General features: G+C 57.2%; 1 protein-coding gene across 3 annotated transcripts; it reads left to right on the top strand.

Moving 5' to 3' along the window:
- The first annotated feature begins 941 nt into the window (after positions 1 to 941).
- DDX59 (DEAD-box helicase 59) lies at positions 942 to 11,059 on the top strand. Of its 3 annotated transcripts, none has more exons than XM_053659609.1 (8): positions 942 to 1,274; positions 2,243 to 3,042; positions 3,801 to 3,968; positions 5,170 to 5,259; positions 7,038 to 7,289; positions 8,023 to 8,175; positions 8,627 to 8,755; positions 10,687 to 11,059. In XM_053659609.1, the coding sequence occupies exons 2-8, from the start codon at positions 2,254 to 2,256 to the stop codon at positions 10,948 to 10,950; spliced, it is 1,845 nt and encodes a 614-aa protein (XP_053515584.1). In that variant the 5' UTR covers positions 942 to 1,274; positions 2,243 to 2,253; the 3' UTR covers positions 10,951 to 11,059. The 3 variants fall into 3 exon arrangements, with proteins under 3 accessions (XP_053515584.1, XP_053515586.1, XP_053515585.1); XM_053659611.1 differs by lacking the exon at positions 942 to 1,274 and adding an exon at positions 1,439 to 1,459; XM_053659610.1 differs by lacking the exon at positions 942 to 1,274 and adding an exon at positions 1,444 to 1,519.
- The last annotated feature ends 3,900 nt before the right edge of the window (positions 11,060 to 14,959 follow it).

Raw genomic sequence — 14,959 nt, 5'->3', positions numbered from 1 at the left:
CAACTCCACACAAACGACAGGCCCACAATACAATAAGCAGCAGAACAAATGTACGTGCTCACACTTCGCACACGTGAGTCAGAAACTCGCTGATTGGCAAGGGTATACACATGTTATTTTTATGAAGCTCAAAAAGGAGAAAAAAGAAACGGTATCATTTAGGAACGTATCCAACTGTGCCAAAACTACTAAAAACGACGAGGAGAGACACACCAAGCCCAGGACAGTGGCTGAGGGAACCAGCAGGATCCAAGAGTGCTGCAGTATGCGCGTGATACTGATAACATGGTGTGGTCACAAACCGTCATTTCATTAGTTTGCTTTAAAATGCTTATAGTCAATATATTATTTTGTGTGCATCAAATGTGGGGCTGAAACTATCTACAAACACTGAAGGCAGATAAGGATATTTCCTAAGCCATCAGCCTCATCCCCTGCCTGTTGAGTGCCCACGTGCACACGTGGCCTGCGTGTGGCCCCGGGGGGCTGCGAAGCAGAGCGGAGCAGGAGCTGTGGCTGTGGCAATGGCGGAAACATCACCCGGTATATCACACACGCCACATGAAACGTCCTGTTTAATTTCAGAGTCATTCTGCCAGCCTAAGGCAGCAGGACTGTGTCCAGGCCTCCGGGGACTGCGCCCCTCCCTTCACCCGCAGTCTTCCCACTTCATGAGGTCGCCAGGCCCCGCACCGCCCCTTCCGCCCTTTGAGGCCGTCTGACTCCTTTTCACCAGCCCGGCCCAAGCCATCGCGTCAATTCTTCCAACAGGATCCCCACACCCGCCCCTCCCCGCGAGACTTCCAGCCGAAATCCGGATCGGAGCCTGGCCTTAGGCCGGGAGCCGGGAAGGGGGCGTGGACAGCGCGCTGGGCTTCGGCCCCGCCCCTCCATGGCTCCGCCTTTCTAGGCCCCGCCTACCCTCCCAACCGAGGGAGAAGGGGTTTCTCTTCCGCACGCCCCTCCCAGTCGCGGTGAGGCCAAGCCTGTCTGCCGGAAGCCCAGTCCGACGCTTAGAGGAAAGTAGGCTCTGCGCTGCAGGAGACGCGGCGGGCCCGGTGGCTCGGGACTCCGCCTCTTCTGGGACCCGGGCCTTAGACCCCTGCCCTGGAATGGGCGTTCCCTCCCACCGACCGCAGCGCCCCTCCCGGCCCGTCTCCTAGCAGCTCAGTGATGCACAGGCGCCCTGGGTGCCCAGCCGCCGTGACGCGCAGGCGCTCTAAGGGAGGGCCGCCGTGACGCGCAGGCGCTCTGGTTGCGGGGCCGCGGCCACGGTGAGGGCTGCGCGCTTGGGAGGGTCTGGGAGCGCTGGGTGGAGGCGTGGGGAAGGCGGGCAGCAACAGCAAGGCGGCCACAGGAGCCGGCTCCTGTGGGCCTTGGGGGGACTGCGTCACCGGCTCTTGGCGCACCCAGAGAGCCTCCCTCCCCGGAGCCTTAGGGTAGCAGTTGCAGACCCGCAGTTGCGTTTCCTTGGAATTGGGGTGTTGTCCTGAGACTGACTTTTGAGAAAACTGCATGAGTATGTTGGTTCCTGAGTTGGGTGGAAGGTCGTCCTTCCCAGCCCCTGCCCTGGGCTGCACAGACGTGTCTGGTGACGGCGGGCACCACAGAGTCAGGCCGGCCCCAGCGCGGAGGGGAGCCTGCGAGCCCCTGGTGTCCGCGTGGCCGGTGTCTTCCACGGACGCGCGTGTCTGGACTAAGGCTCGACACAGCACAATGTCTACTACACCCGCGTGCCTCTGTGCGGGCAGCCCCTGCCCTTGGAGCCCGCGGAAGGCAGGTGGCACGTGAACCACTAAGCACCGGGCTCAATCACCCCAGCGCCGTCTCTGTTACTGGGTCAAACTAGCCTTTTCCTCTGTGCTTGGTGGTTTGGTTTTGCAGATTCCCGCTGGGAAGTACTGCTCCTGTTTTGTGAAAAGGGCATAGGATTTACTCCCCATTTCCCTAGTATGCTCTTTTAGAGTGCAAGCAGCCAGCAAGCAGTAGGCCGTGCCTGTGTGCCTGTGTGCCTGTGTGGGTGTGCGTACGTGCGTGTGTGCACACCTGTGCGAGGAAAAGGAATCTGTCTTCTCAGCAGAGAACTGGTGAATGGAAGAGTAGCTTGATAACCGTGTTGTCACAATGCTCTCCCTGGTCCCCTGAGGCAAACACCGGGCTGACTCTAGGATAGCCACCTGGTACTTGGTACTTGAACTTGATGGCAGGTAAAATAAATCTCACTATGTACTTCCCTCCACAGCATATTGAAGGATGTTTGTTCCGCGCTCTCTCAAAGTCAAGAGGAACACTCACGAGGACGGCAAAGGCTGTGCGGCCAAGAAAGTGAAATCAGAAGCAGAAGGCTTCCGGTGGGACGAAGGCAGTGGTCACGGTCACCCAGCTGATGCTGGCGGTACAGAAGAAGCCACAGCCAGTGGCAGGCCCCGTGCGGAACCGTGTCCCTGCCCCAGCCCCCAGGTGGGACCCGAGCAGGGTGCCACGGACAGTGGTCCGTCTGGAGAGCCTGTGAAGTCCTTTTCCAAGACGCAGCGCTGGGCAGAGCCCGGGGAGCCTGTGTGTGTGGTCTGTGGCCGCTACGGAGAGTATATCTGCGACGAGACAGACGAAGACGTGTGCAGCCTGGAATGCAAAGCGAAACATCTGCTGCAGGTTCAGGGGACGGAGGAGACGGCAGCGGGCAGCCGCCCACAGGGAGCTGGCTCCCAGCCCGAGCCCGCACTTCCCTTGCCGTATGTGTATAAAGAGCACCCCTTTATCTCGAGCCTTCAGGAGGACCAGGTGGAAAACCTGAAACAGCAGCTGGGAATTTCAGTTCAAGGGCAAGATGTTGCCAGGCCCATTATTGACTTTGAGCACTGTGGTTTTCCGGAGGCCTTGAACCTCAACCTGAAGGCCTCAGGCTACGAAGTGCCAACCCCCATCCAAATGCAGATGACTCCGGTAGGTCTCCTGGGGAGGGACATCCTGGCCAGCGCTGACACGGGCTCTGGGAAAACAGCAGCCTTTCTCCTTCCTGTGATCATCCGGGCTTTACTGGAGGTAAGTTCAAGTTCAAGTGGATCCTTCTCAGAAACAAGTGAGGTATTTACCAGCTTTTATACTCAACCATGTTCAAGTTGCCGACTGAAACTTAGGATTTAGAAGTTCGTATTGTGTCTGAAAAGCATAATTCTAAGGAATATTTGCTTATGTGATATCGAACAAAAGACCTTTGCTGAAGGTCTCCAAGATTGCTTTCCTTACAAAGTGTTTTCTTTCTAACACATTTGAAAAACCAAAGAGTAGGGGAAGATAATGTGAGAAAAAAATGCAGCACTCGACGGTCAAGATTCAGGTGACATTTCCTGCAGAGCCTGAACAGAGCGAAGGGCAGCAATGGGGTGGGTGTGCACACAAGTAGGTTCTTTGGACAAAGAAAGTGAACCCACAAGAAATCCAACAGGGAAGGTCACGGGCAGACAGCCAGCCAGCCTTGACCCTGCTCTTCATGGCCATGTGAGGAGTATCACGGAGTCTGAGTGTGACTTTCTGCCATCCCAGCTTGGTCATTGTAGACGCCTCACCTGGGGTCTGGGCTTTCACTGCTCAGAGTCTGCCTGAGTCCTGCGAGACGTGGTTCTCTCCATGATGGTTTGTGCAGACAAACTCTGTAGCAAGCAGGCAGGTGGGAGGGCTCGCTTCCAGGTGGGCTCGCGGGCACAGGTGGGAGGGGAGCGCTCGTGGAAGCTCCGAAGAGCTGGCCCATAGCCGCGCGGATGGGTGGCTGCCGTTCTGAGCCTTGTTTCCCGCCCTCGCAGAGCACGGGTCCGTCGGCGCTCATTCTCACCCCGACGAGGGAGCTGGCCATTCAGATAGAGAGACAAGCCAAAGAGCTGATGAGGGGCCTGCCACGCATGAAGACCGCGCTCCTGGTCGGGGGCTTGCCCTTGCCCCCCCAGCTGCACCGTCTGCGGCAGCAGGTCAAGGTGAGTGCCGATTCCTCAGGCTGTCTCTCGGAGCAGCACAGACCTTGGGGGTCCCGCCTTGAGCAGGGTTCAAGTGTGAGTTTAGATGGCCCTTACGTTCTGGCCAGGTGTCGTTTTCGTAAAGTTCGTTTTGTGTAGGAAAGGGAAGAACATGTTCTTTGGGTGCATGTTGCATGCCAGGAGCTGTTGGGTGTTCACACGGGTGTCGTTTGATTGTCACGTCTGCTCCTGGGGCTGCGTGGCTGAGTTCACCCTTATGGTCCAGAAGGCGACTCTCAGAAAGATGGGATTTGTCGAAAGTGCAAAGCTCATATACTGGAGAGTTGAGGCCTACGAACAGGGTCGTTCTCCTGTGTGACCGCAGTGCAGCTGCAGAACCGGGCAGGTCACACCCATGCACCATGCGTGCACGGGACTCAGGTGCTGTCATCTCCTCCTCGGGCCACTCGTGTTTGCGAATTGTCCTTTCAGACTCTGTGGCATGGGACTCCGGTTCAGAACCATGCAGTGACCCAGCGAGTTCACTGCTGAGCCCCCATCTGCAGAAACCCAAACACTGATTCAGAAGAACACGCGCACCCTGTGTCCACCGCAGCTTTCTTGGCAGCGGCCGCGCTGTGGAGGCCACCTGAGTGTCCGTCACCAGACAGGCGGACGGAAAAGCTGCGGTGCACTTACAAATGGAGCAGGATGTGGCCGGGAAGAAAGAATGCACTCACCATCTGTGACCGCGCGGGCGGGCCGAGACACAGAAGACAAGTGCTGCGTATCCCTCATGTGTAGAATCTGAAGAGCAAAACACACGAACAGACAAAACTGAAGAATCCCTAGTCGTATTCAGTTGTCATGTCTCGTTCATCCTTTCCATTGGGAACAGCTCTCCAGTCTGTCCCCTCACCCCATCTTGACACTTGCAAGGATTAGAGATGACTGACTTTGAAGAACGTTCGTTCCCTGATTGAGGAAAGTGATGTCCTTTTGACATCGCAGAAGAGATACTTGTCCTTCTCACGTTGCCCTTTTAAATGACAGTTTCGGTTGGTCTTTTCCCAGTGAGAGGATCTGCCAGGTTCTCTCAAGTGTATTTTTCCCTTTGTATTTACCCAGTATTTTGGGGGGAGAACTTGTACACTGAAGTGTCCTTCACCGGACTTCCAGCTCGCTTGTTAATGTTTCCATTGGCCTGTGTCCCTTCCTTCAGGTCATCATAGCGACTCCCGGCCGCCTTCTGGACATCACGAAGCAGAGCTCCGTCCAGCTCTGTGGCGTGAGGATCGTGGTGGTGGATGAAGTGAGTATCGTGGGTAGAGACAGGGTCACGCAGCGCTGTGCATTCAGGGAAAGTGCGTTCCGTTACACGGCTTCGCTGTGTATCCAGGCGTTCGCCCCCGAAGGAGAGGGATGGAGGGTCTTTTCTAAGGGCCGTGCTTGGGCTCGTGCAGTGCTGACTGCAGCCAGGCTCTGGGGTGGGCTGTGTTCGCACTGCATTTGCTGCCACTTCCCGACAAACACAGCGGAGCCAGCAGCAGGCCGCGGTCAGCAGGAGACTGGGAAGTCGTAACGATGATCTGTTGTGTGGCCTTTTAACTTTTCTCTCCATGGACGCAGGCAAGTATGTGGTTTTCTCTGTTACAAGAGCACAGAGGCATTTTTGCACTGTGGGCCGGCCGGCTTATTAAAGGAGGACAGGTGTCTTGTGGGAGATCAAGCCCGGCGCCAGAGCAGACAACCGTGGGGCAGCCCATCTGCCTGCAGCGCACAGCTGCCGTCACACGCATCACACCAGCGGCGGCGGAGCAGGGGCCTGGCGTCGCCCAGCCACGATCGGAGTCATGGGGTGCGAGGTGCTGGCTGGGCGGCAACCCGGCCTGCCTTCCATGGGCCCCAGTACGTGGTGCTGGAAAGAGTAGGCTTGGAGGCTTTGCTGCATCTGCCGTGAGGCCTGGGGCAAGTCCTGGGCCCCCCAGAACTGTGGCTGGGGTGGCGTAGGGACTGTGACAGCGTCCTGTGGGCCGAGAACTCCTGTGTGAGGTCGAACAGCATGCCCAGTGCTCTGGGTGGCAGTGCTCCGTCAGCCACACCGCCGCCCCGAGCAGGCGACCAGGCTCCCCTTTGCTGGGACCCTGCTCTTACGCTCTCCCCTCTTAGGAGCCTGACGAGTGGCCTGGTGTGGAACTTGCGGTCGGTGTCCTTCTTGCTGGCTTCTCTGCACTGCATTTTTGTCATCTTCCCTGAACAGGGCGGCTCGGGGGCCCATGCAAGGGAGAGAATATCAGTGTTTGCAGTGGGGGGAGTGGCTGGCCAGTGGCATGTGCTGTCATTTAGAGGTTTACTGTCTCGGGGACGTGCCTGTGGCTGGTTTGGGTCGGCCCCTCAGCTTCCCTTCCAGACCCGCTCGTCTCTGAAGGCAGGGCCCCTGCGTGCGTGCCAAGCACAGAGCGGGGCGCAGGGCGTGGCTGTGGAGCCCGGCCCCCGGGTCCACGTCTCAGCTGCGCCAGGTCGCCGGTCATGTGCAGTGGGCCCCGGGGTCCTCATCGTAAAGTGGGATCGCAGCGGGGCTGCCTCACGGGTGTCATGCGGCCTGGCCAGCGCTCGGAACACTGTCTGGCACGTGGCACATGCTCAGCCTGACTGTCCATCATGCTCAGCGAGGGTCTGGCCCTGGGGGCCCTCAGAAGTGACGCTGGCAGTGCGGCTGGGTGTTGCGCTGTCAGGGACCAAGAATATCATGAGTGACAAAGCTGTGGGGCGGCACTGAGCACAGAGCGTGCCCCAGAAACTCTGGGCGAAGCTCACTGGGGACCAGGGGCACCTGTGTGTGCCCCTCGGTCTGGTCTCCCCCAGCTCGGTTTCGCTCTCACTGTATCTGAGGTGTGCACCGCTGTAAACACATAGGTACACCCCACGCAATGTTACATAAACGTATCTCCCCTCCCAGTCGGTCTTTTGTCCTTTGACCCTGTGGCCAATACGTCCGTGTAAGCGTTGCTCACTCGTTACAGCAGGTCTTTCCTGAGGTGGCTGGGGTTTCACATCACATCAGACCACTGTAAAATGACTTTCTTCCAGGCGGACACCATGTTAAAGATGGGCTTCCAGCAGCAAGTGCTGGACGTCTTGGAACACGTCCCTCGCAGCTCTCAGACCATTTTGGTCTCGGCCACAATCCCAGCTGGCATAGAGCAGCTCGCCGGCCAGCTTCTGCACGAGCCCGTGAGAATCGCCGCCGGCGAGAAGAACCTGCCCGGGGCTCACGTGCGCCAGATCGTCCTGTGGGTGGAGGAGCCCGCCAAGAAGAAGAAGCTGTTTGAAATCCTAAACGTGAGTAGGAGAGCTTCCGCCCGGGTCTGCAGGGCAGGCCTGCACGTCCCGAGGACCTTGGGGGGGTGGGTGTGGGGCGCAGCTTCGGGGAACTCTGGCTCCAGTGTTTGGTAGTCGCGGCTTTGCCTGGCCCAGGATTCTGTGAGAATCACTTACATTTTTGTTTGAGGAAACATGCTGTGTAGGTGCAGAGCGGGCTGATCCTCGTTACAGAAACACGTCGGAGTATCAGGGTTGTTCCTGGAGAAGAGGTTTTTTGTTTTGAAAAATTTTAATAGTTTCACATGTAAGGGAAGGATAAACTCTTTCTTGGCTAGTTTTTCTTGAGAAATGGAATTTTTGCCAATGACTAACTTAAGCAGCAATCTGTGAGGTGACTATGTCTGTAAGCATGGTTAATTTAAAATGTATTCAGATAACGTGGTTTGCATTGACTTATGAACAGCATTTATTATTCCTTGTTTTGTTTTTATTGTGAACAGTACTTAAAATTTTTAATTGCACTTAAATTTTTAGAAGTTATTTTTGCAGTAGAAGGGCAGTAGACTGGCTCCTGTTTGTGTGTATTTTGGATAAAATCCCCAATTTAGTAGCATATGTGGTTTTCCTCCTCAATGATGTCAGTAACCTGTTGGTGCCAGTGCGTATGCTAAAGCTATCCTGACGCCTCCGGAAACCCGTGCCGCGGGGAGCTGTGTTCCGCACAGTTTTAAGCGCGTGCTTCCCTTCTCAGGATGAGAAGCTCTTCCAGCCGCCCGTGCTGGTGTTTGTGGCCTGCAGGCTGGGAGCCGACCTGCTGAGCGAGGCGGTCCGGAAGGTCACGGGCCTGAAGAGCGTGTCCATGCACTCGGAGAAGTCCCAGGGCGAGAGGAGGAGCGTGGTGCAGGTCTGATGCGCGGCGCCTTGTGGCCCTCTTGGTCCTGCAGCTCTGTTTTGCGAGGGTCTCCTGTTCAAAAGACACTGCGTTGCCAGCTGGTGTTTGAAGCAGACCTTTTTAACCGCTGAGGACTTGAGGGTGGCAGTGACTGCAGTGAACTGCCCCTCTCGCTGGCCTCTGTGGCTGGGAGCAGTCGGCCCGGTCCCCCGGGGCTGTCTGCTAGAGAGTGGACTGGCTCAGAAGTCCAGCTTCCTGACGTCTGGTCTGTGTGGACCGGCGCAGGTTTGCCTGAGCACGCGAGGAGAAAGCTCACTCGGGGGCTTGGGAGGGACTTAGCACCTCCCGTCTGGGACACTGAGACCCGAGTCCCGAAAAGCTGCCACAGCAACGAGGAACGAGGGTCAGAGGGGGGAAGGCCGCCCCGGTAGGTAACACTGCATTTTGTTGCTCTCCTGCGAAGGGCTTGCTGGACGGAGACCATGAGGTGGTGGTGAGCACGGGGGTCCTGGGACGAGGGCTGGACCTGGTCCGGGTCCGGCTGGTGGTGAACTTCGACATGCCCCCGAGCATGGACGAGTACGTGCACCAGGTGAGCCGCTCGGTGTGGGCGCCGCGCCTTCCCTGGGCGAGGCGTGGTCAGTGGGGCAGAGAAGAGAGCAGGTTCTCAAATGGACGTACAACTCGATTCTTCCCGCATAGGTACACATGTAGGTCTGCATATAAACTAAATTTTGTTTTTAAAAGCGCTCTGCCTTAAATGCATTAAAGCCTCATGAGAAATAGCAACCTAAAACGGGAGCTAAATTTTTGTAAGTAGTTGGTTTTGGTTTCTGTTTCCTTTCTATATTTCTTATTCTCTGCAGCCCGTTCAGTGGCTTTTATAATCAGAAAACAACGGGGCTTTGTCTTAAGTGCTGCATCTGCCCGAATGAAGAGCGCCCGTCAGCGTACTGGCTGTTTCAGGGATCGAGTCTTCGTCGCCCCCGCGTCCACGTCCCTTCTAGGCTTTCCCTTCTAAAGCTCCTCTCCCTGCGCCAGAGACGCCAGCCAGGGGCCCCGCTTCCCCGCGGGGACAGAGCCTGCTCTCAGCGCTGCGCAGCCTCCCTGCCGCGCCCGGCCCTCCTTCCACGGCTCTGCTTTCAGGCCCTTCAAGGAAAGCCTTTCTCCGATGTCCTCGCCATCGGCTCTGCCACCTCCTGTGCCTGGTGGCCCACAGGACGCTCTCCGTGCCTTTGTTTAATGTCCTGGTGGCCCATGCTGAGACTGGGCCCTGTCCCAGGGCCCCCCCCCCCCCTCCGCTCTTCTGCCTGCCGTCACCTAACGGACTGGGACGTTTGCTTCTCCACTCGCGGTGGTTCCAGATGGGGATCTTCCCAAGATATTACAGCGGCGGGAAGCGCCAAGGCTTCCTGCGGGGAGTGTGCTGATGTAACTCTAACCTTTTCCGTCACTCACAGGGGCACCGTGCTGTCACTCTACAGGGGCCCAGGGGCAGGGGACAGACGTGGAGACCTCCGGCCCTCGAGGTGGGCCTGTGTGCTGGTGTGCGTGTGCCCGTGTCAGTAACCAAAGCGTGCACACACATGATCACAAATAACAGATGGCAGGGGCCTCAGAGGAGAAGTGGGCCTCTTCCCTTGAGTGACCCCCCCGCCGAGTGCACGGCCCAGAAAGTTCGAGTGCCTTGGTCTGCGCGTGTCTGTCACACGGGCATGTGTGTGCCACTGCGGTGCAGCGTCGGTGAGGCCACGCCATGCTGCCTGTGGTGGGCCTGGACCTCTTTGTGAAGCATGTCACGGACACCGGTGAGGCAGGATAAACGCTCACACGTGTGTGCGTGTGGTATGGGCAGCACCGCGCTCAGGGTTCCTTGACGCCTTGACCTGCCTGCCCCGGCTGGCTCTGCTCTGCGCGTGGGCTGCTGGCGGGGGCGTGTGGGCACCCTGCAACCAGCAGACCCTCCACCGAGGGGCTGCCGGGTGTTTGTGGTGTGTGGTGTTCACTGCGCGCCCGGCACAGCGCTTTCGGGGACACATTCTTCGTTGCCAGCCAGCTGGTCAAAGGAGGGGTGCGTTCTACATTGTGATAGGTGTTCCCGTGTCTGTTTTTTTATTTTGGGGGCTGGGGGTTCCTGTGTTCTAGAGTTTGGAGACGGTGACAGTTGGTTTTCGACAGCTGTGTACTGAGATATTATGAAACATCTCTGTGTAAAGGTTTCAGTGGGCCAGTTCCCATCCTGTGCCGTTCATCATTTTAAAACTGGGGTCCAGCGGTTTGGATTTCAGTATTGTCATCGAGCTGCGTAGCCGGCACTGTGGTCAGTGTCAGAGGCTTCTCATCGTCCAGAGAGAAGCCATACCCGTCCTTTAGCAGTCACTGCCCATTTCCGATCTCTCACGTGTGTGCACACACGCGCACCGTAAACCGATTTCCCAAACAGTGATGCATTGATATAAATTGGGGAAAAGTGTGTGGCGCGTCCACGCAGACGCTCTGAAAGCCCCTTGCTCTTCGTTGCAGGTGGGAAGAGTGGGCAGGTTAGGCCAGAGCGGGACGGCCATCACCTTCGTCAACAACAGCTCCAAGCGGCTGTTCTGGGACATCGCCAAGAGGGTGAAGCCCACGGGGTCCCTCCTGCCCCCGCAGCTCCTGCACTCCCCCTACCTGCGCGAGCAGCAGCGGCGGGAACAGCAGCGGGACAGGCAGGCCCAGAGCCGCCTGGTCACCGGCGCCAACCTCCTGGACATTATCCGGAAGCACGACAAGACTCACGCTCCCAAGTGACCGGCGACCCGGCCTGAGCGTTGGCTGTCGGCGAACTTCTGTTTGTTGTTATCTACAGGTGAGCACATGAAATAAAAAATGTTTACGTTTTTTAACAATATCAAATTTATACAGGACTGTCATATTTATTTTTCTTTTAAATGCTCATATATCAAAAAGGACATCAGAAAAGGAATTGCTAAGTAGAAAACAGTTTTTTATTCCTGGGAGCGGCTGTCGGAACCAGCAGCCCGTGCAACGGGCTGCGTGTGAGCAGGAAGGCGGCCCCTTGCCCAGCGTCTTGCCGTCCTGCCTGGACGCAGGCCCGGGCTCCTTGTCGGAGGGAGGGATGCCAGGAAAAGCCAGGGGTAGAAGCGAGAAGAAATGGGAAGCGCACCTTTTACGTGGCAAGTTTGCAATTTCTTTTACTCCCAGTTGTTCTTCTTGCCAGTGTGGTGAACATACATCGGTCTCTGTCGATCGTGGCTGCTGACCGAAGGCCCATCACTGTGCTCACGCTGCTTCGCCATTGCTGCTCTGGGTTCCGGCCCCTTTGGCGACGGGGCCGATGGTGTTCGATTTGGGAGGGAAGGCTGCGCTTTGACAGGATGCTGTCATGGCTGAGACTGCACTGGCATCTGCTGGTTGGGAGAGTTACTGGGGTCACTACGCTACGTAAATGTCAATGCTTGAGCTTCGCACCCCTAGCATGAGCCCAAGGGGCGGTGGGGCAGTGTCTACTGGCTACCTAGAGTCCCCACCGAAGGACAGCCTCTGGTCAGAGGTTCCCCAAAGGGTCCCCCGAAGGGAGTGAGCCCTCAAGGCTCAGGGCACATTCCCCATGTCTCTATCTGCCGATGGGGGAGGGGCATGTTCACAGTCCTGGGAACGGGAGGAGGCCGCTGTCAAGACCCCGGTGTGGGAGAGGCGGAAACCAGAGCATCAGGGCCGTGCTTAATTTGTAGTGAGCGCCACGGGAGCTGTCGGCTGCGTCCCTGGCACAAGGGCGGTTTCTCACTGGACCCCAACTCGTGCGTCAGTTAAAGCAGGACGGCCGCACAATCAGGTGGCTTTGCGAACCAGCTTTTACCGGGCACAGCGTAAACCAAAGCAGGGGATGCTGGCCGTGGCGCAGCCTCGCCGGTCAGCTCTGGGGTCTGGCGGTCTGTCCCCTGCTGCTGTGCTTGGTCATTTCCGTTCACCTTCCTACGGCGGCGGTTTGCACTTGGGGCCTGGCTGACCAGCCCTTTCAGACTCACTCTGGCGGTGGCAGCTGGACACGCAGGGAGGGGCAGAGTCCCCAGCTCGGGCGCACGGCCAGGGTCTAGCATCCTGCATCCTGAGTCCTGCCTCCTGCGTCCTGCGCAGGTTGAGTCCCCAGTGAGCTCAGGGCAACTCAGTGGCTTCCTTCTCTTCCTCCTCCTGCTCCTTTTTTCGGTTCTTCCGGCTTCTCCCAATTCAGATCCTGGGTCCTCGTCCCTCATGACCTTCCCCGGGGCACATCTGTCCCTCACGTCCTCCTCCTGCCATCGGGGTCTGCAGGGACGTGGTTCCTCACTTGATGTGTTCTGCCGATCGCAGCTTGAAGCTTTTCTTTAACCAGTCCGCGTTGCTGAAGTCTTCCCCACTTAAAGATGCTGTTGTGAAAAGCCACCTTCCGCTACCAGCCCGCAGCTCGGTTGGTGAGTGTCCTCCCAGTATACCAAGGTTTGTGAGTTCGATCCCCAGTGAGGACACTTGTAAGAACCAACCAAGTAAGTGGGATGACAAAGGATGTTTCCATCTCTCTCTCTCTCTCAATTTAAAAAAATACTAAAATAAAATAATAAAGAGTGCTGTCCAGCACGTCATGAGAGGAAGGACATGAGATGGTGACCACAGAAGAAGGCACTCCAAGGAGGGGCTGGCTCTTCCCGAGGCGTGACGGCGGCCTCACGCCGGCCGGCAGCGTCCTGCCACTGTGATCGTCGGGCGTGTGAGGAAATCGCCTGGCTGGAATTTTCCCTGGCTGACACACACAGTCAGACATTTGCTTCACTTGGCCAGAAACTGGATTATTTGACAGAAAAACTGAGTTAGCTCTTTAATTGCTTTTTGCCAGGTTGAAGCAAGCATCTTTTTTTTTTTTTAAGATTTTATTCATTTATTTTTAGAGACGGGAAGGGAGGGAGAAAGAGAGGGAGAGAAACATTAACCTGTGGTTGCCTCTCAAGCACTCCAACTGGGGACCTGGCCTGCAACCCAGGCATGTGCTCTGACTGGGAATCGAACTGGCGACCCTGGGATTCGAAGGCTGGCGCTCAATCCACTGAGCTACACCTGCCAGGGCTTGTTTGCTGATAAAACTGTCCTGTGTTCTTCGGCAAGCTGACTCGCACTCCCCTGTGCCCATCGGTGAATTCACTGCAGCTCCCCTGTTGCCTCTGATGCCTACCAGCCACAGTCAGCAAGAGGGAGGCAGGTAGGGGACAAGAGGTGATGTGTCATTCAAGGTGACTTTGTTGGCAGCCACAGGTAAACCGACTCCAGGCAGATAGGGCTCTTTTGTTGTCGCCAGGACATACTTAGCGTGACCCCAGCGGGTCCGGGCCACAGTGTGAAAACCAGCCAGTGATAATTAGGAGTTCTCGCCAGGGCCTGGTTTGCAGTGGCCTTTGGCAACGTGGCACGGGGCGTCACCACCCAGAACGGCACGTGACGGAGGAGGTGACTGTTGACATTAGACGTGCTGACAAAGAGCAGTGTAACCAATTTTAAAGTGTCGGCTTGAGCTTTCCGGAAAATTTGCGCGGCGTCCTTGTTTTTCTTGGTGTCTCAGAAAGAAGAAAACTTGGCAAAGCTGCTTGCAGGTGCCTGCGTTGCAGGTTCGGCTCCAGCGGTTCTGCTTTTCCATTCTGGAGACTTCGTTCCGGCCTCTCCTCGTCAGCTTGGCTCGTGGCAGGGGAGGAGGCGTCCCTGAAACTTTTCTCAGATCTGCCCAAGTCTGTGCTTTCTCTGCGTCACACCTCGGACCCCCTGTCCCCCAAATCTAGATACAGGATAACATGCGCTGGGGGCTCTGGGGGAAGCAGGGGGTCATTACTGAGGCCAGGTGATGGGTCTGGAAGTTCATTACTATTTGGTCTACATGGGCTGTGTTTGAAATGTTCTGTAATGAAAACATATTTACACATAATATATAACAGGACTGGAGAGTCCTACCCTTTGACCTTTGACCTGTGCCCCAGTTACATATCTTCAGTTTCCCACTGAACTTTTCTGTGGGAAAAGTTCTGAGGTCTGAGGGACGTCTCCTGACACCCACTCACCCCCTTTCCCGAATCATGGGCCTGCTCCCCACAGTGGGCTGGCCCTCACTGCAGAGTGTCTGTCATACTGATCCCCTCATTTCTGTCCCCACGCCAGTCACCTCGGCTGCTCCTGACCCCCACAGGGCCCACGCAGTGGCCTCATCGGCCTGCTGGCCCCTGCCTCTCCCCCGCCCTCCGTCTCCCATTCCCGCCGCTGTGTCTGCTCACCTCCCCCGAAGCCCAGATCTTACCTTGAAACACACCCAGGGGCCAAGGCCCAGCTTTGAAGTCCAGTCGGCCCATTCCCTTGTCAGCCAGTTTCAGCCACTGTTGTTAAACACAAAACGGGCGGGGTGGGGGGGGTCTGGAGCCAGGCCCCAGCTCAGCCCCCAGCTCTGAGTCGGGCAGTGTCGGCCTAGAGCTCTGGCCGCCCTGGCAGTCAGCGGGCGGGGTTGGGACCAGGGACGAGCTGGCCCTCAGAGATGCCAGCTGGGGCTCGGTGAGCTGTCGGGAGAGGGCGACCTGGAGGGGTGGGGGGACGACGGAGAGGAAGGGACCCCCCACTCACCGCCTATTTCATTTCTCAGTGAAACCCTCCCCTCCACAGAATGGAAGCAGACGTGAAATGCAGGGCAGGGAGGCTGGGGTCAGGGGCGAGTTCTGTGAACATGAACCCAGGACCCCAAATGGCCTGGTGCAGGGAGGGGTCAGTACAGGCCGAGGGCCCGCACCCAGCACTG

This window comes from Artibeus jamaicensis, unplaced genomic scaffold (assembly GCF_021234435.1).
Source record: "Artibeus jamaicensis isolate MK-2021 breed Jamaican fruit bat unplaced genomic scaffold, CSHL_Jam_final scaffold_754, whole genome shotgun sequence".
Taxonomy (NCBI): domain Eukaryota; kingdom Metazoa; phylum Chordata; class Mammalia; order Chiroptera; family Phyllostomidae; genus Artibeus; species Artibeus jamaicensis.
This window is presented reverse-complemented; position numbering and strand designations above follow the sequence as displayed.